This window comes from Babylonia areolata, chromosome 17 (assembly GCF_041734735.1).
Source record: "Babylonia areolata isolate BAREFJ2019XMU chromosome 17, ASM4173473v1, whole genome shotgun sequence".
NCBI classification, from domain to species: Eukaryota; Metazoa; Mollusca; class Gastropoda; order Neogastropoda; family Buccinidae; genus Babylonia; species Babylonia areolata.
Window position 1 is genome coordinate 17,471,898 of NC_134892.1, and position 26,574 is coordinate 17,498,471.

General features: G+C 42.2%; 1 protein-coding gene across 1 annotated transcript in view; it reads left to right on the forward strand.

Moving 5' to 3' along the window:
* The window catches only part of LOC143291503 (high affinity cGMP-specific 3',5'-cyclic phosphodiesterase 9A-like), a 171,524-nt gene that overhangs the window by 106,877 nt on the left and 38,073 nt on the right, over positions 1-26,574 (forward strand). The window contains exons 7-9 of the mRNA XM_076601391.1: positions 4,069-4,139; positions 6,872-6,980; positions 18,504-18,564. Of these exons, the coding sequence (XP_076457506.1) occupies positions 4,069-4,139; positions 6,872-6,980; positions 18,504-18,564 (241 nt within the window). The remainder of the gene's footprint in view (positions 1-4,068; positions 4,140-6,871; positions 6,981-18,503; positions 18,565-26,574) is intronic.

Genomic DNA, 26,574 nt, shown 5'->3' on the forward strand with positions numbered 1-26,574 from the left:
ACTACTGCTCTGTAGACCTTTAGCTTGGTCTCAAGACTAATGCCTCTTCTGTTCCAGACATTTGCACTGAGTCTGCCAAAAGTTGCGCTTGCTCTTGCAATCCTGACGTTCACTTCATCGTCGATGGTCGCATTTCGTGACAGTGTGCTGCCAAGGTATGTGAACCGCTCCACCACACTGAGTCTCTGACCGTTGACTGTGATGTTGGGCTCAACGTAGGGTTTCCCTGGGGCTGGCTGATGGAGAACTTCAGTTTTCCTCATGCTGATGGTAAGGCCGAAGTTCCTGCTGGCAGTGGCAAACTTGTCGACGCTGAGTTGCATGTCAGCTTCAGATCCAGCGTTGAGGGCACAATCATCAGCAAAGAAAAAGTCTCTGATGATGTCTGTCATGACCTTCGTTTTTGCTTGAAGCCTTCTGAGGTTAAACAACTTGCCATCTGTTCGGTACTTTAGGCCGATTCCAACATTGCCATCTCTGAAGGCATCAGTAAGCATTGCAGAGAACATGAGGCTGAACAGCGTTGGAGCCAGGACGCAGCCTTGCTTGACGCCATTTGTGACAGCAAAAGGAGCAGATGTTTCGCCATTGTCCTGGACTCGAGCCTGCATGCCTTCATGGAACTGGCTGACCAAGGAAATAAATTTCCGAGGGCATCCGTACTTGGCCATGATCTTCCACAGTCCCTCTCTACTCACGGTGTCGAAGGCCTTAGTGAGGTCAACATAGGTGGAGAACAGATCAGCATTTTGCTTCTGACATTTCTCTTGCAGCTGCCTTGCAGCGAACACCATGTCGGTGGTTCCGCGCTCTTTCCGGAATCCACATTGGCTCTCAGGCAAATGACCTTGGTCAAGGTGTGCTGTGAGGCGGTTTAGTAGGATCCTGGCAAGTATCTTGCCTGCGATGGAGAGCAAGGAAATGCCCCGATGGTTATCACAGGCTTGCCGGTTCCCCTTTCGCTTGTACAAGTGAATGATAGATGCATCTTTGAAATCCTGGGGGATCGTCTCTTCTTTCCACATGAGTGAGTACAGCTGATGGAGCTTCTCAGTCAGCACAGTGCCTCCATCCTTGTAGACCTCTGCTGGTATGGAGTCTGAGCCAGGTGCTTTGCCACTGGATAGCAGATGGATTGCTTTCTGGGTCTCAAGAAGTGTTGGCGGATCGTCCAGTGCTTCGTTGATGGGGACTTGTGGGAGACGGTCTATGGCTTCATCATTTATGGAGGAAGGGCGATTTAAGACACTGTTGAAGTGCTCAGCCCAGCGTTCAAGAATTTTCTCCTTCTCGGTGATCAAGGTATTCCCATCTGCACTGAGGAGGGGGGTGATCCTGAGAATGTGGGGCCGTAGACTTCTTTTAAGGCATCATAGAACCTCTTCATATCGTGCCTGTCAGCATATCCCTGGATCTCATCAGCTTTGTCACTCAGCTACTTATCCTGCATCTGGCGTAACTTTTGCTGAACAGTCCTGCGGATGGCATCGTACGCATCCTTTTTTGATGTGGACTTTGGGTTGCTCAGGTAGGCTTGATGCAGACGGCGTTTCTCATCCAGAAGCTGCTTGATTTCATCACAGTTTTCATCAAACCAGTCTTTGTGCTTTCTGGTCATGGGTCCCAGGGTCTCTGAAGCTGTACTATAGATCAGCTCACGCAGGGTCCTCCAGTCAGACTCCACATTCTGGTTGTCCAGAGAGGCGGATTCCAGACGATCTTCCAGCAGCTCCACAAAGGACTGTTTGATGGTGATGTTTTTCAGCTTAGCGATGTTAAGCCGTTTTGGAGCCTTCTGGCCTTGGGGGCGTCTCTTGGGCTGGATTCGAATATTCAGCTTCGAGACTACAAGGCGATGGTCTGTCCAACACTCGGCGCCGCACATGGTCTTTGTTACACGTACATCTTGCCTATCCTTTTTCCTGACGATGACGTAATCGATAAGATGCCAATGCTTTGAGCGTGGGTGCATCCATGACGTCCTGTTACGGGTAGGGAGGCAGAAAACTGTGTTGGTTATCAGCAGTTCGTGCTCTGCACAAGTCTGAAGCAAAAGCAATCCATTTGGGTTGCAGTGGCCCACACCGTGCTTTCCAATTACTCCATCCCAGGAGATGTAGTCAGAGCCAACTCTAGCATTGAAGTCCCCAAGAATGATGAGCTTGGGATAGCAGCAATGACAGAGTGAAGGTCCTCGTAGAACTTCGCCTTCACTTCATCCGGGTTGGTCATGGTTGGGGCGTAGGCACTGACAATGGTGAGGTACTTCTGGCCAGATGCCAGTGGGAGTTTCATGGTCATAAGCCTATCGTTGACTCCCTTTGGGATTCCAGCTAGCTTGCTGACAAGTGCTGTTTTTACTGCAAAACCAACGCCAGCCTCACGTCGATCTTCGCTTCCTCGTCCACTCCAGAAGAAGGTGTAACCAGATCCCCGTTCACAGAGCTCGCCTTCGCCTGCAAGCCGAGTCTCACTCAAGGCTGTGATGTCAATGTTGTATCTGGCGAGTTCGGATGCAACTAGTGCCGTTCTCCTTTGGGGTCTGTCCACGTTATCTCTGTCCAGGAGAGTCCTTATGTTCCAAGCACCAACGGTGAGAGGAACGATCCTTGTTTTTTTCTTTTCTTTCTTTTTGTTTCGACCGCTGATGTAGGGTCCCCGCCAGCCGCGGTATGCTGGCCAGGGTGATATGGAGCAGGCAATTTTTAGGGCACCTTTTCTAGCCCCTTCCTCATGCCAGGGAGGTGAGCAGTGCATTCCTAAAGAGGGCTGCTCAGACGCTCAGACGGCTGCCGAGCTCCATCGCTGCTCCTGTCGACGAAGAACGACCCTATGACCTGAGCCGCCTGCGTGCAGGTCTGCGGCTGCGACTGCCAGTGTACCCACACCTGTCGTTTCGTCGCTCGCCTGTCGCCACAGGACTTGGGGGTGATGAAATGATGAAGGATGAAAGGTCATTTTGGATGACTGATGACTTGCGCGATGAGTTTGTTTAAAGTGAAGAGGAGTTGCGCAACGTCGACCTCACTCTCTCGTCCGGGTCCACCAATTTCCAGTGGCAAGACTAAGTCGAGACGACTGGAGGATGAGCACGGATGCAGTGGATGACCAAGATATCCTTTCGGTGTCTCATCTTGCTCTCTGCACTCCACAGTGCGTTGCTGTAACCGCCTTCCTCTCCGTTGAACCGATAGGTTTCTTCAGCAGATTCTGCCGGATCCAGACTTCGCATGCATGGGTAGACACACCCCGGGGGCCAACTGCGTGTGGCATGCACACAGCACAGTGGAGCTAGATGGCCGTCGGTGGCTCTCCTGAGCCGACGCCCATTTATGGATCTCCATAAGGGTGTCTAGCCACCCGCCTCACCAGTCCCGGAAGGGAGCAGTGGGAGTGCCGGTTTAGTCGCCGGCAACCCGACCCTGAACAGGTTGTACTGGATTACAGGTTACCAGTAGCAGATCTAATGACCTGACCTGACCAAATCAACTGTGAAAACAGATTGCATGTATACAGTGTCTGCCACTCACTGTATGCCAACCTTTACACAACTTACAGTATATGACAGTCTTCATACGACTGACATTTTACAGCGTATACCAGTCCTCGTACTGAGTTTTGTCCAGTTCTTCACACAAATTTCGTTGCACAGTCTACCAGTCAGCATACAAATGACACATAACATCATATGATACGGCGTGTGTGTGCGCGAGTACACACACACACACACACACACACACACAGAGCAATATGACAACCTGCTGACGCGACAGATGGCTGAAATCTGCTGTCCATTAAGTCCTGTGTGTGAAAGTTATACTTCAGTGCTGCCAGACAGTTTGGTTCGGCCATCCAAACCTTCTCTCATTCTAGTGTGGACGACACACATGGTTACTGTTCATTGCCCACAGTATATTTCACGTAACAGTCCGCTATTCCGTTCAGTTGATGACGTTGATATCCCAGCCCATTGCGAGGTCTAACGTGGGGTGTACAAATACGCAAAGCACTTCAAATGACATCAGGTGATTTTATTTTTCATATTTTTCATCTTGTTTCTTTCCCCAGGGTATTCAAGATGGAGGAACTAAAGAGTGACCTCTACCACCGACTGAACATGTTGGAAAAGAAAATGGAGAGTGAGTGCTGTCAACATCGCTTGATGCCGACAGTTCTGTGACCTTCAGCACTTACCTCCGTATTGCCTCCAGCTTCAATCCATCGCTTAGATATGGAATATATCACTCCCCATTTTTATTTCACCCTCCCTCTCTCCTTGTGTGTGATTGTGTGTATGTTTATGTGTGCGCGTGCGTGTGCGCGTGTGTGTATGTGTGTGTGTGTGTAGTAGTAGTAGTAGTAGTAGTCTTCAGTTTAACGTCTTCCACTTTAAGTGATATTAGACGAAAAAAAAAAAAAAAGGGGGGGGGGGGGGGGGGGGAGGGGGGGGGGGGTGCGAGGCGTGGTGGAGGGAACGGTATTGGGCAGAGGGTGAAAAATGGTGTGTGTGTTTGTGCGCATGTGTGTGTGTGTGTGTGTGTGTGGTGGGGAAAGATACAGAGCATTGGAAAAAATAAAGCATTGAAACGGGAGACATAGGCACAATATAGAAGGAAACGCTAACATCAAACAACTGTAACAACTATAACAAATGTTCAATTGGACTATGCAGCAAACCTTCTGCAATAGCAGATAGCATCTTGAAATTGTCAAAAATACATTCAAAAGAATTTTCCGAGACGTTTGGTAAAAACGATTTCAGACTCTGACATTCAAAGAGTATGTGTTTTCTAGAAATAGATTCTCCACATATGCATTTAACATCTCTGCTGAACTTTGTTATAAAAGCGTTCAGCTTTATCCTGTTTGACAATGCCTGAATTTGCCTTAATCTGAAGAATGTATTTAATTGATTGATAGATTCCGGTTGTTGAATATTATGTATACTTTTATTTAAAACTTTGCCATTTTGCTGGTACACTTCCCTGACTTTGCTCCATGATGCTTTTTCTAGTAAGCGGTACCCCTCTTGTACAGACAAAGGTACATAAAGGTATGTAGTTCCCTGTTGGTGTTTTGCACCTTTTCTTGCAGCCCTGTCAGCCCATTCATTATATAGGAGACCAAGGTGAGAAGGAACCCAACAAAAAGTTATACGTGTCCCTCTCAAATTCATAAGATGTACAATGTGACTTATTTCTATTATTATTTTGGACTTGTTCTCACAATTTGATGAGTTTAAAGCGTATAATACAGATTTTGAATCAACACAAAATAGGACTGGTGGAAGGCAAACTGGAAGATCAAGAATATAATCTAAAGCCATAAGAACAGCGATAAGTTCAGCTGTGAATATTGACCGATCTTTACCAATATGGTATGATCATTCAGTTTTCAGTTTTGGTATAACGAAAGCTGAACCTGCTTGGCCATTGTCTAGGAGTGAGCCGTCTGTGTACATATGTAAGTGGTCACGGTATCGATTCTGAAGGTGTAATCGGACTTCTGTTGCCATGATATTTGGATTTTCATTTTTTGCAAAGTCAGTATGATTGATATCAAACTGTGCTTTACTCATCTCCCAAATGGGGCATGGACTTACTGTTTTCTGCGTGTCTACATTATCTGGATTAATTTCGGACTTTTGGAAAAGGTTTGACACAAACGTGCCAATTGGTGTTAGATAAGATATCGTTTTAGCTCTTTTTGGGAAGTTGTTTTCAGATGTAATTCTTACTTCCTCTGATGTAAAATTTTCAGTTGTTGAGCTTCTCAATACGTATTTAGCACATGCCAGGTTTCGGTATTCATCCAAAGGTAATTCTCCTATTTCTTTATATGTTCCGAGGGTTGATGCGTGGAAAGGTACGCCAAGGGCAAGCCTATATGCTTTACAGTCAATGCTTTGAAGTTTCTTTAACAAATACTTTGGAGCATTGAAAAAGACTTCTTGTCCATACGATAGTTTGGATCGAATAAGTGATGATGATAAATGTTTCAATATCGTTGTATCTTCTCCCCAGTACTGTTTACTTATAACTTTGAGCAAGTTTAAACATTTTCTTGCTTTTGTTATTATATATTCGATATGGGCTTTCCAAGCTAGTTTTGAAGTAAGCATTACGCCTAAAAATTTTATCATATCTCTGTACTGAATGGGCTCATTTTCAATTTTAAATGTTGGTAACTCTTCTGGATTATTACCATTGTTAAAAAGCATAATGTGAGTTTTTTTCTGCTGATAATGTAAGACCATTGTCGACAATATACTTATTCAGTTTATCTATTTCTCTTTGGTATGATTTCTTAATATAGTTTAATGCCCTTTTTGATGTATTTCTTTTCATAGTTACATTCATCCACATACATATATCATCTGCGTATTGCACTAGGATCACGTCTTTTGATAAATGTTGGGGTAAGTCGTTCAGCAAGATGTTAAATAGAACAGGGGCAATAACAGAACCTTGGGGTAATCCCATGTGAAGAGTCTTAGGATTTGAGTACGTATTTCAAACTCGTACTTGTATACGTCTTTCAGTCAGGAAATCTTTGATATAATTATAGAGGCGCCCTGAAAAGCCAACAGATTTCAGTTTAAAGTGTGTGTGTGTGTGTGTGTGTGTGTACATCGTAAGATCATGTATGTATCGAAAAGAAGTTGGGATGGAGTGACTGGATGAGTACATAATTATGTTCCAAATGATTATACCCAGAATCAGCGTCAACGTTTGCCTGTGTGGGTTTGTGTACGTGCGTAATGGTATGTAGCCCCTGGTAATGTCATATTTACATTAACGTCACATTAATGTTACATGATATTCCCTGTTATGACTTGTTCTTCTTGTGTGTGTGTGTGTGTGTGTTTTAGTGGAGGGCCTAAAAGCGGTGGAGGTGGAGAAATGCAAGAACGAAATCTCCTACATCAAGGACCAGCTGTGGAACGCCCAGAAAAAGTATGTGGATTTTAACAGGTTAAGGTGCGTTCCACTGTACTGTGACCTCTCTACGTGGCCCCTGTTCACAATCATTTCACAGCTATACACAGATCACACTCTCTTTCACACACACACACACACACACACACACACTCACACAAAGAGGCTGGGTGGGTGAGATAGACACTGCGTATTTGTCAGAGAGAGGGAAAGAGAGATCGAGGGATACATATAAAGTGATGGATAGAGGTAGATGGGTAAATAGGTAGAGAAGGAGAATGTGTGTGAGAGAAAGAGTGAGAGGGAGAAAGAGGGGTAACGGTACCTTTCCCCGGAACCGCTGTTGGTACATGTCCGTGAGTGTCTGTGTCGTTTGGATGAGACTATGAACCGAGGTCCTATGTGCAACACGCAGTTGGCGCACAGAAAAAGAATTCATGGAAACTTAAGTGTTATCCTCTGGCAGAATTCTGCGGAAGACATCCACTCTGACACGTACACAATTACATATGCATGCAATCAAGGCCTGGCTAGCGCGTTGGGTTATGCTGCTGTCAGGCATCTGCCTAGCAGATGTAGTGTAGCGTTTCTGGATATGCCCAAACGCAGTGACACTTCCTCGACGATCTGAAACTGTAAGAGCTGTTGATTCAGTTTGACAGACTCCCGGTGAAACTGTAAATGGTGTTATCCAGCGTCTTTGCTGATGTAGGTATATCTCATTGTTTTGTTCCATTATTTGCTATGGTTTGGGCAACCAATTTAATCATTTGATATAGTGTTCAGGCTGCTCATACTGTCTATTTTGACGTCAGTGAATATCAATTCAGAATTGGTGCAAATAAAGAAAAATATACCGATATTCCTTCAGACAAACAGGGTAATGCGATGTGTGTCATTTCATAGCACTGAAATGCATAACTCGACTCCCATGTGCTTTTGCGCGCAGGGTATTGCTTTCAGGTCAGCATGTGAGCACATGACTTTAAGTACCATTTGACTCTGAATATGAGCACATCACTCGAAGAGGGGTTTTTTTTTTTTTTTTTATTGTTATTTTTTTTACTCAGCATGTGCGCACATCACTCGAATTACTGTTTGATTCAGAATGGGTGTGTGTGTCACAGATCTGTGACACAGGCCGTGTGGCGCCACTGACGTCATCTTGCATTAGCCAGGACCAGCCATGCTCTCACACATTTCACTCTACAATAGTTGCTGTACAACGCACGGACACAGACACATACACAAACACAGACAACAAAACAGGCGAAGGAAATTCTGTGAAAAAGAAACAGAAAGAGGGAAAGGACAGACAAGGAGAGTGACGTGGAAACAAGAAGGGACACAAACGAAAGAAAGATGTTCTTTCATGCTTCCGCTGTTCCTGTTTCGATATTGCACACATCACTCAGTGTTACTTCTTCGACCAAAGGATGTGCGCACATCCCTGCGCTCGCCAATGAATGTGCTACTTTGTAAGAAGTGCTCACATCACGCGATGTACTACTTTGACGTCAGCGTGTGTGTGTGACATGTAGCAATGTACTTTGACACCAGGATGTGCGCACATAAAGCTATATATTTCTCTGATGTTAGAAAAAGTACACACCACGCAGTTTACATTGACGTCAATATGTGCACATGCCACTTAATATCCTTTGACGCAGGATGCGCTTGCACAAAGCAAAGTACTTTGACGTTAGAATGCGCGCACATGACAGTCTAGTTTTTTGACGGCACTATGGTTGTGCTTAGAACGCAGTGTACCTTTTCGTCACGTCACAAGATGGGCACACCACGCGCCGTACTTCTTCTTCATCAGAATGTTCGCTTATTACGCAATTTTACTTCTTTGACGTTGTTATTACCACAAAGTTCTCATATTATGTAACTGTACTTCTCTGACGTTGCTGTCTGCACACACTACAAGGTACTCCTTTGATGTCAGAATGTGCGCACATCGAGCAGTGTTTTTTTTCGTCAGAATGCGCACACTATGCAAGATATTGTTGGATGTCAGAGTGCGCATATCGCACAGCATTTTTCTTCGTCAGAATGCGCACACTATGCAAGATATTTGATGTCAGAGTGTGCGCACATCGCGAAATGTACTTCTTTGATGGATATGTGTATATAACTCAATATACATCCTTGACGCCAGTGTGCGTGCGCACATCGCACAATATAGTCTTTGACGTGTTGATGTGCGCACGTCAGGCAATGTACTTCTCTGACGTTAGAGCGTGCAGATACACTGAATGTACTTCTTTGACGTCACAGTGAACTAACATCATGCAGTGCACTTCTTTGATGTCATGATGTGTGCTCACCTTCAATTAATGTGCTTCTTTTTGTCTTTTTTTTTTTTTTTTTTGGTCCAGGTGTGTGCACACCACTGAATATCATTCCAAACGAAAATTGCCGAAACGTCGTATATAGAAAACAACGGGGGTGGAGCGGGGAGTGGGGAGTGGAAAAAGGGAAGGAATGGGGGTGGGGTGCCGGGTCTATCGCTTTACCTGACCAGCAGCATGCTTCACACCATGAAAGATCTGCTGGTCAGGAGAAATCATCTGGGGACTAACGATCTGGGTTGTCTGCTTGCTGTGAAAATAGAGCGGACACAGTGATTACATTTGTTAGTCAGTCTGTCTGTCAGTTAGTCGGTTATTTTACTGTTTAATTGCTTATTTCATAAAGAAAGTAATATATTGTGATTTAAACATTTTAGCTCATGGAGGTGAGATTACAAAGGACAGACAGATCATAGAGGTGAGATTACAAAGGACAGACAGATCATAGAGGTGAGATTACAAAGGACAGACAGATCATAGAGGACACACAGATCATACAGGACAGACAGACAGACAGACCGACCATACAGCATAGACAGATCATACAGGACAGACAGATCACACAGGACAGACAGATCATACAGGACAGACAGATCACACAGGACAGACAGATCATAGAGATGAGATTACAAAGGACAGATAGATCATAGAGATGAGATTACAAAGGACAGACAGATCATAGAGGTGAGATCACAAAGGACAGACAGATCATAGAGGACAGACTGATCATACTGGACAGACAGATCATAGAGATGAGATTACAAAGGACAGACAGATCATAGAGGTGAGATTACAAAGGACAGACAGATCATACAAGACTGACATATCATACAGCGTAGACAGATCATACAGGACAGACAGATATATCATACAGGACAGACAGATCATACAAGACTGACATATCATACAGCGTAGACAGATCATACAGGACAGACAGATATATCACACAGGACAGACAGATCATACAGGACAGACATATCATACAGCATAGACAGATCATACAGGACAGACAGATATATCATACAGCATAGACAGATCATACAGCATAGACATATCATGCAGGACAGACAGATCATACAGGTGAGATTATACAGGACAGATATATCATACAGGACAGACAGATCATACAGGACAGACAGATATATCATACAGGACAGACAGATCATACAGGACTGATATATCATACAGGACAGACATACCATACAGGACAGACAGATCATACAGGACTGATATATCATACAGGACAGACAGATCATACAGGACTGAAATACCACACAGGACAGATATATCATACAGGACAGACAGATCATACAGGACAGACATATACAGGACAGACATATACAGGACTGATATATCATACAGGACAGACATATCATACAGGACTGATATATCATACAGGACAGACATATCATACAGGACAGACAGATCATAATCATACAGGACAGACATATCATACAGGACAGACAGATCATACAGGACTGAAATATCACACAGGACAGATATCATACAGGACAGACATATCATACAGGACTGATATACAGGACTGACATATCATACAGGGCTGATATATTATACAGGACTGATATATCATACAGTACAGACAGATCATACAGGACTGATATATCGTACAGGACAGACATATACAGGACAGACAGATCATACAGGACTGATATATCATACAGGACAGACATATCATACAGGACTGATATACAGTACAGACAGATCATACAGGACAGGCAGATCACAATAGATGACAGATAGACTACAGGCAGATGGCAGATGACAAACACATGCTCAACTTATTCTGTCTCTGCCCGTTTTATATGCTTTAGATCTTGAACATCAAAAACGGGAATTGTTCATGATTTTGGATAGATCACCATCATCACCGTTGTCGTCATCATTTTCAATAATTGTAAGGAAGAAAGAAACACAACAAAAACTGCCCGGAGAATGTATCAACAAGAACTGCTACGCAATTATCATCATCAAATCATTTTCAAGCATACTTTCTGCATGTGACTCAGTCCAGATAATTTTATGCGGTTTGCAAGTGCAATTATTGATCTTCTCTGAATCTGTTCTGTGGCACAATAGATATAATAAGAAATAATTTGTCGAAAGCGTCCATAGTCGTTTCGCAAAATTTTGACAGCTGGATGTGACTAGTGTTAAATAGGTGCAGAATACCACAAGACGGAGGTTTGTTGTTAAAAATTGGAAGACAGGGTGTGAAACAGTCCATTTCATGTGGATGTGGCTGGCTTCTTTTTCGTAACTGTCATCACCTCCACCATCATCCTCTTCTTCATCACAACCTCCTCCCCCCCCCTCTCTCTCTCTCTCTCCCTCCCTCTCTCTGTCATTTTTGGGGGTTATTTCCAGTTTCAGTTTCTCAAAGAGGCAGCATAACCCAACGCGTCTGTCAGGCCTTGAGTGCATGCTTATATATTTGTGTACCTATCAGAGTGGATTTCTTTTTTCATAATCTTGCCAAATGACAACACTCGTTGCCATGGGTTCTTTTTCAGTGCGCCAAGTGCGTGCTGCATATAGGACCTCGGTTTATCGTCTCATCCGAAAGACTAGACGCTCAGTTTGATTTTCCAGTCCAACATGGGACCCAAAGGGCGAGAACGGGATTTAAACCCAAACACTCACGGACTCTCTGTATTGGCAAATGGGCGTCTTAACCATTTTTCCACCTTCCTCCATCTTTTTTCTGCGATTGCCTATTTGTACGACTGTTATATTTTTACTTAGATTCTAGAAAACAGTGTATCTATTGATTCAAATGGCCGGTGTAGTGATAAATTTTGCACGAGTCGAGTCTAGTATGGCATGACATGACATTGTATAAGGCTATGTAGGGTTGTACTCTTCCGTCATCAATTAAGGTTGGGTCCCATGTTATCCTGTTCGCAAGTCATGCAAGAAACTTAGCATTCATCGTTGATTCTAAACTTAGTATGAAAGATCATGTGACAAAAGTCTGTCAAACTGCCTTTTATGAGCTCAAACGAATTAGTTCAATCGCAAGATACCTCATAGATGGTGCAACAAAAACACCAGTCACCTTGTGTGTTCTTTCCAGATAAGATGACTGTAATTCCTTAGGTTTGCCTTCTTCTAACATAAAGCCTCTACAGAAAGTCTCAAACTCTGCTGCTCGTCTGATCTTGAAAGCCTTTCGCAGACAACCATGCACTCCTCTTCTATACAAGTTGCACTGGCTTCCACTATCTGAAAGAATCAAATTTAAAATAGCTTGTATATGTTTCAATTCATTGAACAGTTCTGTACCATCGTACCTTTCAAAATGTACAGTGCACCCTGCCCTGGCTTGTGTTCTTCATCTGACACATGTTCGAAACCCCACGGCGTTACGTACATTCACGCAAGCCCCATGGTTTCCGAACATTTACACACTATGGCCCTTGGTTTTGGAAATCTCTACCACAGAACACCAGACACTGCTCTACTATAAAATCTTTCAAGTTTAATCTTAAAACATAGTTATTCGAACAATATTTTAAACTATAGATCATTATCTCTCCAAACCGTCTTTATGTGTGCATCGATGTGTTTATGTGAGGGTTGGGTGCTGGAGTGAGGTGGGAGGTGTGTGAGAGTTGTGAGCGTTATTACACTTTTTTATATTAATTTTTGCGAGTTTGTATCTTGATATTTTATGTGGATGAGGTGAAAGAGCTGTGTGAGTTGTAATTTTAGAGAGTTTTGTATCTTAACATTTTACTATGGGAGTGAGTTGAGAGAGCTGTGTAAGCCGTATGTGGTACCGTTAACCTCGAACATTGCCGTTATCCCCGAAAAAACGTTCAGCTGCGCGAATCGTATGTCTTATTAATGAAGAATCAATGTAGAACAAACCAGCATGTTTTTTGGTTTTTTTGGTTTGTTTGTTTGTTTGTTGTTTTTTTTTTAATCAAAATTGATATAAACGCGATGACACAAAAAAGATAAAACTTCAGTCAAGACTTACAAAAGAAAATGAGCACTCCCCAGCTGGCACCACGTACCCGTGTAATTATTATTATTATTTATTTATTCATTTTCTTAGTTATTTATATTATTATTATTGTTATTGATGATATCGTTTTATATAATTGTATTTTCTATATCTCATTTTATTTCATTTATTATCTATTTTTAATTATATGTGATGGACTCGGGGTAAGGGTAGGGTTGGAGTGGAGTGGAGATAGGGATAAGTAGGACAGGGGATAAGGGTATGGTTGGAGTGGAATGAGGAATAGTAGAAGATAGCAGGTTCTCGTGCAGGCAGGAGCATATGAAAGCGGACGCCCTTTCAATTGTTTATTTACTACAGCTATTACAGGAAAACAGTGCCTGCAAGACACAAACAAATAAAAGCCATAAATACAATGTCAACGTTGCATGTACATATAACAATGAGCATACATGAGGCAAAGACCAAGACTGGTAGAGTACCCGCATCAACAAAGTATAAAGGAGGGAACCAAAACCAAACCGAAATACAAAAACCATATTCTACAATACATGAACACCGGAAGCACCATAAGTGGGAAGTCAGTCATTCATGGATGTGGGTAACATGGAGCATATACAGTGCTGTGCCTACCTGTGGGTTTGGTATTTGCCCAAAACAACTATATGCAACTCCCTTAGTCAAGTACCATTAATACTAACATACCTTATGGTAAATAATAACAACATAATTATCAAAATACAACAAACTCAACCTACCAACTCCAAATGGGAAATCAAACCTCAAACTTAGTACATAAAATATTTAACATATAATTTATAAAATATACTCACTATCAAGTACACATACACAGTAAACTCATAAAAGCAACATGTCTGTTATTCTTCACCTGGTCCCCAAGACCATGCAACTAAAGGGCTAGAGTTATACTTAATTAGTAAAGTAACCAAACAACCTAATTCATGGAAAACTATTTCAGCTGTATTAAATTTAAAGCGACTCAAATGAATCAATCATCATGTGGCACTATACCGGAGTATGCTGTATAGAAGAAAGCATGATAACTGAGCTGGAAAGACTATTACTTGGTCTGGACTCAAAAAGCTCATACTGTGTCAAAGTGACTCAAATGAAGCAAAGTTTATCATGTAGCACTATACGGGAATAAGCCGTATAGGAGAGAGCATGATAACTAACTTACAATCAACAGACTGATACATATCAGGTGGTTTTAACCAATAACTGATATTAATCAAACACTATCTTGTAATCACCTCAACAGAATACTACACACATCTTAGAGTACTGAGCACACTGTAGCAGTACAACCGAGATCAGCATGTAAGATAATACCTGAATAGTAAACAAGATGGAGAATCAGTGGCTTAGATATAATACTGGCAACCTGATAGACCAGAGAGTAAGTGAAGCACCATCATGGCTTAACCATTAAGTGGAGAATGAACTTACACAAGTTACCCGTTGCATCGAAGCCAAATTGAGCATAGCTAAGCTTGCGCTCAACATTTAAATCGTCTCCGCTGAAGCGGGGATAAGTAACCTAACCTTCAGTGACAGCAGATGAGAGAGAATGAGTCATCCCCTAGAACATTCTGGAACAGACTTTCTTGTATCCCGAGACGTCATTGACTGACGTAAAAAGAATCAAATGGAATACTGCTACGAACATATGACGACATGGCGATTTTCTAGATCAATCATAACCGAGCTGTGCCTAACATGTCAAAGCCATAACTAAACAAAGAATTTACTGAACAAAGCAACAACTGAACATACTTATATGAACACAAGTACTGTGTCGAAGAATACCTTTCACAAGTCAACACGTTCTACACAATAGTACTTACAGCCATACGTAGCGAGATGCTGTTGTGGGAACGACACTGACCACTACACAGCAAGAGACAAAGGGAGCAGGTGCTGGCCGCGGCTGGCTCGGGTGTGGAAGTGACCACTCATCACCCGCTCGGCCAATTTATACAAATTAGGCGAACTACAAAGACAATCACGTGGGCTGCAAACCAAATCGTCACTAATCTGAAGAAATCTGATGAGAACTGTGCTTGTTACAAGGTGTTCAGTGACAGATTTCTAGATGATTACTGAACCGATTTGCATCGGATAAGTTGCAAAAGAAAGAGCTCAACGCCTACTTTATAATGAGTGTAAACTGAAGTGTTGATTATTTAAGATGAATTTATAATCTTAATTTAAGTCACCTGAACAGGGTCAGTTTTAACGAGCTCGTCGCTGAAAATTACAAACTGCGTTAAATCAGTTTCACGTAGGCAAACATAAATGGAATAGATTTAAAGATGGAATTAAGACGATTCTGCCAGTATATAATACTAGTAGTTTACTGATCTGACAAAAGAGCTATTAATTAAATACTGTGGAACAGAAACACAAGTTTGCTCTCAGCCAATGACGTATCGCGACGCGACACTGGTCGAGCAGTCAGCAGGTGGTCTGGCCAGGACAAAATGATGTAAGCAGAGTGACGTCACATATTCTGTGCAAGGATTAGGAGGGAAAACGTCGTCTGCTCTGGCTTGTGCGTGAATAGTGTTGGAGCAAGCATAGCGCGCTTGGTCACATATATGTCTGTTTTTATCATTTCAAAATTTAATCTATTAATTGATTTATCTATTCATATGTTGATTAATCAATTCAATCACTTATCTGTTTATTTGTGTATCTTATTTTAGTTCATTTTATCTCATTGTTTTTTTCCCTCAGGGCCTGAATTGATCTGAACTTTCCTGCCTGAGTGCAGAATACCTAAATTTACTGTTCGCTGATCTTCTCTTGAACAGATCTCGTCGCTCAGTGTAACAGATGAGAATCTGAATTGTCTCTCCATGGAGTGCTTTAGAACGAGTGCTGAGGAGAACGACTATTGCATCAGCACTTTATGTCACTCGGCTGAGGGTTCAGCGGGGATCCGTTATTATTTCTGTTTGCAAGTTAAGATAACAACAGTTCGAGGATAACGGCACCACAGTCGTGAGTGATGTTGCACTGTTCTTACCTGGTTAGCGAGTTGTATCTTTTTATTTCTTCTTCTTTTTTTAATTCCTGTTGATTATTTATTATAGGTGTATTGTTAAAAGCGCGTAGAGCCGCAGGGTAAGTGCTATACAAATGTACATTATCATTATCATTATTATTAAAGGCATTTATTTCCTTTAATTTTAGATTACACAACTAAAAGCGAGTATGGTAAATTTTGAACACCATGTGTCATGATCAGGTTATTTTTCTGATGACGTTCTTTGATGTCATGAGCTGTATGATGACATGATGGCTTCCTTTGCATTCCTCTCTTGCTTTCTGAACAACTGACGTCACCAGGCCAGTATATATCGGTAACGCTGTGGATCATTTTTATAGCTCACTGAGCGACGAGAAAAAGATCTGTCTTAAACGGGACATTCTCTCCTACCCCAAGGTAACCCACAGCTCTCGCCCTTCACTCCCCCTCTCCTCTCCGCCCCAGTCCCCCGCCCCCATCTCCTCCATCTTGATGGTTGCCTGCCTTTGTTTCCACTCATGGAGTGTTGTGTGTTCGTTGCTGATTTATTGTTTTATTTATTTATTTTTTTAAACCATCATTTTCATTCATGTGATGATCTGGCCAGTCAGCAGAAAAGAGGAAATACATGTTGCATGAAGCCCAGTCGTGTTCGTGTTCTTCCGCCGAGTCCGGAACAAAGGGCAGGCAATCCATGAAGCTATTCACCCACTTCTAATTGGACAGCTGTCTGCCTGCCTGTTCTGGGTTTGCGCTGTGGCCCAATGTACACTGCTTGGTAGATAGTGCTGTCGCTGTGTGGGAAAAAGCATCGGCATCCATGTGTGCCTTTTCTGTCGCTGTATACATTACAATGAGACAAGACGCGCGTGCGTATACATGCACATGTGCATTCAGAGTGCAGAGATGGAGAGGGGGGAAGAGATGGGGGTATGGACACTGTAGATCAGTCAGGGAGGAGACACAGACTGATGTCTGTATTTTGGGTGGTGTTGACACATGAGGTATAAATAGACTGTGACTTTCTTGTCTGCTTCTGTGTAGCTTTTCGCAGGTAAGATGGTGGTGGACAGCAGTGGAGCCTTACCTGTGGGGGTGTTCAGTGTTCAGTCTGTCAATGATTCCTGGTTGGTAGTGCTCACTCCTCAGCATTAGGCGTTTAGTGACGTCACTGCTTCTGTGGTGCGCAGTGCATGCCCATACCTACTACTATTCACAATACATGTTCAGAGCTTTAATCATGTACATTTACCATAACATATCCCAAAACTTACCATAATATACACCAGATCTACCATGAAATACCTCGGAACTACCATGGCAATGCTCACCATCAGTAGCCTACATGCAGGGCCAGTCATTGTACCAGTAATGCAGGACAAAGTTAGGACGAGATGGGGGAGTGACAAACCTTGCAACTGGCACATGAAGTGTTTCTGTCATGCACAGAATTGTTGACTAATGGACTGACAGACTGATTTTAGAGTGGGATTCTAACACACACACACACACACACACACACACACACTGAGACAGGTATGTGTGCACACGCACAAACCCCTTCACTTGTTTCGACAAATGTTCGCAACCTTCGCTGTGCATGTTCCCTTTAATGGCGTTTTATCACAGTCTGTCTATCCCTGTGTGTGCAAGTTTTGATGTCACTTTATTTATGAGCATGAAATCATTGAAAAATAAAGGAAAGAGCACTTACAGGCCGCCTTTCCTCTCCCTCAATGACACTTTCCCCTTTCAATTCCATCTCTTCCTTCGTCTCCAGCAAGCTCGCTTGTCATCGCCTAAAACACGTCTGATGAAGGAAAGATGACAGCCCAGTTTGCTCTACAAGCAGCTTTGAACAGGGCAGGGGTAGAGCGATGAATGTCAATATAATTTGACGCAAAGCGGCACAATGCAGTTGAAGCCCTAATCATTTCACATGCACATATGCGCGCGCTTAGGTACGCACCTGCGAACGCGACCCCCTCCCCCTCACCCCCCACCCTCCCACACACACAGCCGTGCGCGTACAAGTCAGTCTTAACCGTTTTATATCAACTGTAAGGCGTGGGAGAGGGAGTAAAGGAGCCAGACGTCAGAATGCGCATGAAATTGTGCTTGTACCAGCTGACTCTTAATGATCTGTTTTTTGATGTTCCTAGTGAGAGCCATTCTGCCCCCTCCTCGGGTTACCAGCGAAAGAAGGATATGACCTATACCAAGGTAAACATGTGTGTGGACGACATTGTTCGGAATCCTTCGGCTTTTTCCGCCTGAAGTCGGTCAATGACTTGGAGAAGTATTTGACCAAACACAGCCTCGGCAGCGAGGATGGCAAGTTATGTCCGATTACAGGTGGTGCCCATGTCGAGTAATTCCGGACGAAGAAAAAATTGCATCTTTCACGTTTTGGTACATCTCACATTACATTACACTGCGGCACTTGTTGGTGCATCTTCATTACATTACACGGCACTTGGTACATTTCGCAACACATGACATGGCACTTGTTGGCACATCTCACATTACATTACACAGCAATAGGAACATTTCGCATAACATTGCATGGAACTTGGTATATTTCGCATTACATTACACGGCATTCGGTACATTTCGCATAACACAGTGCTTGGTATCTTGCGTAACCAACACAGCACATGCTAGTCCTTCAGACTGTTTTTGATGCAGACCTAAGTAAAATTCAGTGTGGGTTCTGGCTTCTCTCTCCATCAATGGATTGGGGCGATCTGCCAGTCCAAACTGTTGCCATGAAAAAAACATGGCGTTTCTATGTAAAGCATAGCGTTTCCATGAGCGTATGGAGCACAAAGTGTTTCCACGTAAGAGAAGATATTTGCAGAATACAGTGTTTCCAGGTAGAACATTGTGTCTTGTCACATAGAGAACACGATGTTTCCTCGCCAAACACTTCAGCATACCAATGGTTCACTCCGAAGTCCAGGTGGCAAAATGAATTGCAGAGGACAGTTCACAACTACAGTTATTATCAAGAGTAACTCGTTCAAGCTAAAAAAAATTGTGGCTGATTCTGACATCGATAATCTTCTTGGGCATGGTGCCGCCAGTTAAATGGGACATGTCCAAAGAGTGGACAGCTTGTTGACCTCAACATTCGAACTTGATGACAAGCCTATAAACTGTACCCCAGTCAAAATCCATTTGAATGAGGATGTTGAACCGTACAGCGTGACAGCAACAAGATGGATCCCAATTCCACTTCTCAATAAAGTAAGAGCTGAACTTGATAGGATGAAGAAAAATAAAATAATTGAAGGTATCACTGTGCCAATGGACTAGTTGCAGTTATAAAAAAAAAATCTGGAGCTGTTCGCATCTGCACAGACTTTAAAAAGCTGAATGCCACAGTCAAAAGAGAACGCTATGTTATCACAGCCATTGAAGATATCCTCTACAAACTGAAAGATGCAAAGGTCTTTACCAGCCTTGATGCTTATCATGATTTTGGCAGATACCATTGGACTCAAGCTGCAAAGCTGACAACTTTCATCAGTCCTTTCGGCAGATTCTTTTATAAAAGACTTCCTTTTTGAATATCTTCAGCTCCTGAGATCTTCCAACATAGAATGGAAGATGTCCTGCAAGGGGAAAATAATGTCATTTGATTTTTGGATGGAATACTCATCTACAGTGCCAACACAGACAAACACGGTACACATGTCAACTCAGTCATGAAAAGCTTCTCGACATTGGTCTCAAGCTCAGCAAAGGGGAATTTGAATTTGATAAGACAAAGATTGATTTCCTTCGACACCACATCAGTTGTGTGGCACCCGGTTGAAAAAATGGTCAAAGCAATCAAAAACATGCCCAACCCTGAGAACTTGACAGAACTGAAGCATGTTCTTGGATTGATGAACTTTCTTGGACGTTTCATTCCAAACATGTCATCTATTCTGCGTCTTGTCACAGAACTCTTAGAAAAAGACAAAGAGTGGACATGGTGAAAACCTCTGTCAAACGCACTCAACAAGATCAAGGAAGCTCTATCCTCAGCTCCAACACTGGCTTTCTTCGATCTCAACAGGAAAACCACTGTGAGCATAGATGTTAGTAGCTATGGAATAAGTGGAGTGCTACTTCATGATCATGATGAAGTGCAGAAACCAGTGACATATTGTTCCAGGACTCTTGCCACTGCTGAACGTGGGTACGCCCAGATTGAAAAAGAGTCCTGGGAGCAGTGTGGGCCACCAAAAAAATTGAGAGATACCTGATAGGGCTCGAATCATTCAGGCTAGAAACTGATCACAAACCCCTCATTCCATTCTTAAACACAAAAGATCTGAATGATACACCTCTTTGCTGTCAGCAAATGCTGTTGAATCTCATGAGGTTCAATGTGAAACTGAATTCACCCCGGGAAAACAACTTGTTGATGACGCTCTTTCCGAAAGTCCACAAAATGACGCTTCAAGTCAGCAAATTGACACAGTTTCTTTATTTGAAGAGGACATCAATGCTCACATCAATATGATCCGTGAAACCTGGCCTTCATCTGATGGGAAGCTTCAAGAAATTGCAAATGAAACAGCTGAAGACAAAATCCTGAGTACCGCAATGGCATACACCTGGAATGAATGGCCAAAATACATCTGCTGTCAGAGAATTCTTCTCAGTCAGAAATAAATTGTGTGAATCGGGGCCTTCTGACCAAAGGACATAACATTTTGATAACCGAGAAAATGCGAGATGTTCTCAACAAGATTCATGAAGGTCACAATGGAATAACCAGATGCCGTGAATTTGCAGCTGACTCAGTGTGGTGACCAGGACATCATCTGTGATTGCCAGGACTGTTCAAAACTAAATTCTGTGAAGAAAACCAGCAACAGAAATAAAAGAACCACAGATTCCAACAGAACTCATGGATCGCCCATTTCAGCAAGTTGCAGCAGACTTGTATGAACATCATGGTCAGCAATATCTTATTCTCATTGACTATCACTCCAGATACCTCGAGATTTGCCATCTTCCATGCTGAAGTCATCATTGAGAAGCCAAAGAACATTGCTCTTCACGGCATTCCAGAACGACTAGTCACTGCTTCTGAATTCCAAGCTTCCAGTCATCATTGGGGATTCAGACACATTACAAGCTCTCCATATTTCCCACAGGCAAATTGAGAGAGAGGTGGAGCATGCTGTTTATGAAGCAAAGAAGATCCTTTCACAGGATGATCCCTTCCTGGCCCTACTTACTCACAGATTGACATCATCAACGGCTACAGGAGTGAGTCCATCAGAACTAGCCATGGGACGACGTCTCTGCAGTTACCTTCCTTCTCTTCCAGAAAACCTTGAACCCAAGCTTCAGAAGAAGGAGACATGAAAATGAAAATGGCAAACAAAAGCTGCGTTGATGGACGCCACAGAATACAAAATCTACCAGAATTCCAGCCTCGAGAAGTCATCTTGCAGAAATTAGACAACCAAGAGAAGTGGAGTGAACCAGCAACAGTCTTGAGTCGTTGCAATCCGAGATCATACATCGTCCAAACTTAGTCTGGTCTTCTGGGAAGAAACAGAAGACATCTTAAACCACCGAGGTATCACATCAACAAGAACTCTTCTGCTCCTTCCTGAGACACCTTGGTTGTTCGCGCCAGTCCCATTCCAAACTCCTCTCAGTCTTCAAGTCTGGTAGCTGCCAAATCATCGTCATCTGTTGGAAGACGAGAATCACCGGCAAACACCGGCTCAACACAACCTGAGTGTGTTCAGCTTCCAAAGACAACCGACAGTCAACAACTACGCCTGTTTGGACTATCCGTTTTGGACGAATTGTGAAGATGCCTGCTCGATTTCATGATTATGATCTGAAATAAACTGACAAGTTACACCCCCATTCGGCTATTGTGAAGACTTTAAAAGAATCAAGTAAGATTTGCTTACCTTTGTGCAGTCGTCCATGCAAAAGGGGAAGGTGTAATAATATCGTAGCAGACTACACTCGCTGCGTTCAGTTATTGTTGTACGGGTCATTTCCGCTCAGCCTCGGTTCCAATTTTTCCGTAGTTTACCTTCTCAACTGAATAGATCAACTAAGTTGCCGAAGTCTTTTGTCTTCATTTACGTCTGAATTAGCTCGGACACGACTACCATTACATCCTATGTTGGCCAGGTAGGTTTAAAAGCATCTTATACACCTTGTACGGTAGCCTTCATCTTTCTATTTGCGTTGACTTTTAGCCAGTATCTAATACAACAAATAGCAGAATTAATAATTGAAGGAACTCTGCATTAATCACAGTACATTACGTCATTGGACGTTTTTATACTGACTCCAAAACTTTTTTTTTTTTTCACAAGAGCAGTTGTACACTTTCTATTGCTGAAGAAACTTCACTCAGTCCTTCTATCTTATCACAACACAAACGTATGGACTGGATTTGTGAATCAAAAAGCTTCAGTAACGAATTCAGTGAATTGTTATCTAATTTTTACAACTTAATGAAAATGCTGATAGCAGCTCGCTTTGCTCCGTTTGCCAAGTCTTGGTATGCATAACTAAAACTCAGTATGCCAAAATAGCAACACCAGTTTGCAACGTTCATTTCAAGACTATTTGTAACTCACAGTGCTAGCTAAAACCCCACCGTTGCTGAGTTAAAAAACAACAACAACAACTTTTGTTCGTGTCAGCAAAGTTTTAACTGGGATGCAGAGCAAGAAAAGGTACATCAATATTACTCGAGCACGTGCAAAGACACACACACACACACACACACACACACACACACAAACTTATCTATTTATTTCCAATGAGTTGAGTGAATTGCGAAAACAGTATTGGCTCGGGTCTGATTTTATCGATAAACTCCCGATTTCTTAAAACTTAAGTAACAAGCACGTACATGCATTTTAGTTTCTTAGACATTCAGTGCAAAAATCAGTTTACAGGTTTAGTTATGTGTTGACGCTTTTGTGGACGCCGCGTGTCAACACAGAACTGTTTTGATTTTTTTTAATTTAAAAAAAAGAAGAAGAGTGCTCCGTATCAACGCATACCACCACTGTTGTGTGAATACCACTGGCTCACTTAGTTTCGATTTTCAAAATTTTAGAGCTTTGTAAATTGTAAGTCAAAACCTGAACTCGTTAGGTACTAAATATGTGTGACGCGCAGGACGCACAAGAGCGTGCGTGTGTGTGTGTGTGTTTGTTTGTGTGTGTGTGTGTGTGTGTGTGTGTGAAGGCGAGGGGTGTCATGGCTACCGCGGAATAAGAGCTTGTTGTTTTAACTATATTGTGCCTTGCATGCTTATGTACACTATGTTTGACTTCGAACTTTTTTTCTTGTTTTTCTAAAATATTTTTTTATATCCATGTAATTCTGTGGAGTGGTTTTGTAGACAGCATGTATATTTGGTTCAGCATGCTCACGTCCAATGTGTGTGATTGTTTCTGTTTTTTTGTTTACAAGCATTTGGTGTGTACTGTTTTATGAGAAAGCGCGTTAATTATTTATCAGTTGTCCGCGTAGAAAACACGTTGACAGACTGCATATTGACTGGAATGCTTTCCTCTCCTTGAGTGTTGGTGTGCACCGTTGTAAGCTTTTTTTAATCTGTTGACAACAAAACGCATGCAATTTATAAATCTAAAAAATTTTTAGATGCTCTTACTGTTTGGAAATTTAACCTAATTAATTTTTGTGGTCACTGTTCCTCTTCTTCTAGCTAATTTTTTTCTTCAGCAAATTTGCTGTTGCTGAACTTTGTTAAACAGCTGCAGTGTATTTTTTTTTCCATGTGACAACAAGAGGATTACCTAGCTTTGCACAGTGTAACAGTCGCACGTGAAATAATGTGATCTAAGACAACAACTGATGGCTGTATTAATCAACAATTATCATATTATCTGTCTATCATATTATCTGTCTATCAGTCACAATAACAAATGTTCCAGCTGACTGGGGATAAAATGTCTCGATATCATGGGAAAGAAAATGTCCCCAAATTATGGTACAGATTTTTCTAGTTCTTTGAATTCAAAAACAAAGGTATTATTCATTTTCTCAATTTTGAAACACTTCTTTACACCAGAAGATTTATTCCTGTCACATCATTATTTGTATATTGTTTCCATAAAGAAAGTTGATACCAAGCATTTCGTTTCCCGCTCAAGAAATATACAGGAAATAATTTCTTTGCTGCACGCTCCAGCCGTGGGGTTGCCACGGGCTCAGTATACAACTTGTGCCAGAATATTTCTCATTGTTATTGCTTTTTTGTTTCTGGTCTTTTCCTTCTCTGTCGCTTCTTCCTTTCATGTATTCTGCCTTGCTGGTCCATTCTCATGTATAGTTCCAGGAAGCCTTCTTTGGGTTTTTTTCCTTGACTCGGTAATTGGGCGTTCTTACGATCATGCATTCTCCTTTTTCGCCGTTGACGTGTATGTTGCCCGTTGGCAATTTTTGGTTTTGTATACCTGTTATTACATAGAATGTTGTGTGTTATGTATAATCAAATCTATGTGCAGGCCAGGGTGTTGTTTTTTTTGTTTTGTTTTGTTTTTTGTTTTTTGTCAAAATATTCATGGATTGGTCAACGCCAGAGGCATGTCCTGGGGTTATCTGCATGAATATGACTGTACTTCTTTCTTGTGTGATATAACTGCACTTTCTTTCGCGTGTGTGTGCGTCTGTTGTGTGTGTGTGTGTGTGTGTGTGTGTGTGTGTGTGTGTGTGTAGGTTCTACAGAATCGATATTTACAGTGTTTACAGTGTGGCCATGTTTGCTCGGCTGTGCTATGAGCAACAATGATAAATGAATTGTATTGTAATGCATTGAATTGTATTACTAATTTGTCAGAACAGATTTCTCTGTGTGAGCTTTGGGCTGCTCTCCCCATGGAGAGCGCGTCGCTTCAAGGATAGCGGCACTCTTTTTTCTCATTTCTTTCTGCCTGCAAGTGTAAAAAGTAGATACTTCTACATAATTTTGCTAGGGACAGCCCTTTTGTTGCCGTGGGTTCTTTTTCCCACAAGACATCGGTTTGTTGCCTCATCCGAATGACTAGAGTCCAGACTGAGGTTCTAACGGAGAGGCAGAAAATACTGGGGATTGTGGGAATCGACCTTGTGCGCTCGCATTCTCTCACTTCCTAGGACGCGTTACCACTAGGTCACCATTCCACTCTTTTAACGCTGCACGCTGGTCTACAACTGTATCTTTCCACATCGTAATCAGAACGTTGCACGGTATTACAGGAACCTTCCCATTGATTTCACAGTCTGTGTCTTGCATCTGATATGCTCAGAAGATAGGTTTCCGTTTTTGTTATCTCTTACATTGGTATTGTAAAATTTAAGCTTCGACAGTTGATATCTTTTATCTTTTCAGTATCTTAATTCATTTATATTCTAACTTTTGTGATACCACACGCTTTAGTGAATGTGAATTGTTTTATTCCAAATGTGACCCAGGCCAGTGTTTACAAGTATCATATTAACAAACATTGACAAGGAAGAAGTTGTTTACTCTTGTGTGGATTGCTATGTTTTATTATGGAGAGAAGTATATTATTTGTATCCAGTGTGTGTGCGTGCGTGTGTGTGTGTGTGTGTGTGTGTGTGTGTGTGTGTGTGTGTGTGTGTGTGTGTGTGTGTGTGTGTAATTGTGTAAATCATCAACCTGGCACATTGTTTTAAAACTTAAAACAATTATTGGAATCTGCCATATTCATCTAACACAAGAAGCACAGTATATTGTTTACCATAATTAACATAATCGTGTGTGTAGTGTTTCATGTAGGAACTTACTTGTCAAACAGTTGTCAAATAGAATTGTTGTGCTTGATTTGATAAGGTAGCCATAATCATTAAGCAATAATGGTGTTAGCCTATCAAAATATCATACAGCATGGATATGGTGCTTTCATTGTTTCACAGTGTGTGTGTGTGTGTGTGTGTGTGTGTGTGTTGTGTGTGTGTGTTGCTCGAGAGGTGAGTGCTGCTGCCTCAAGGGCTGGTCAGAAAAACGAGAACCGTAAAGACAGCGCAGTGACAGGTTCACGAGACTAAATCTCTTGAGGTTAGAATCTGCACAATTTGTATTCGTTCATACTTTCTGAGAACATATTTCTAAACGATTTCGGAACCAGTCTATTAAGCAAAGGTCGCGAATGAAAGAGTTTAGCACAATCTTTTCAATGAAAATGAAATGCTAATTATGAAGGATTAAGGTGTAAG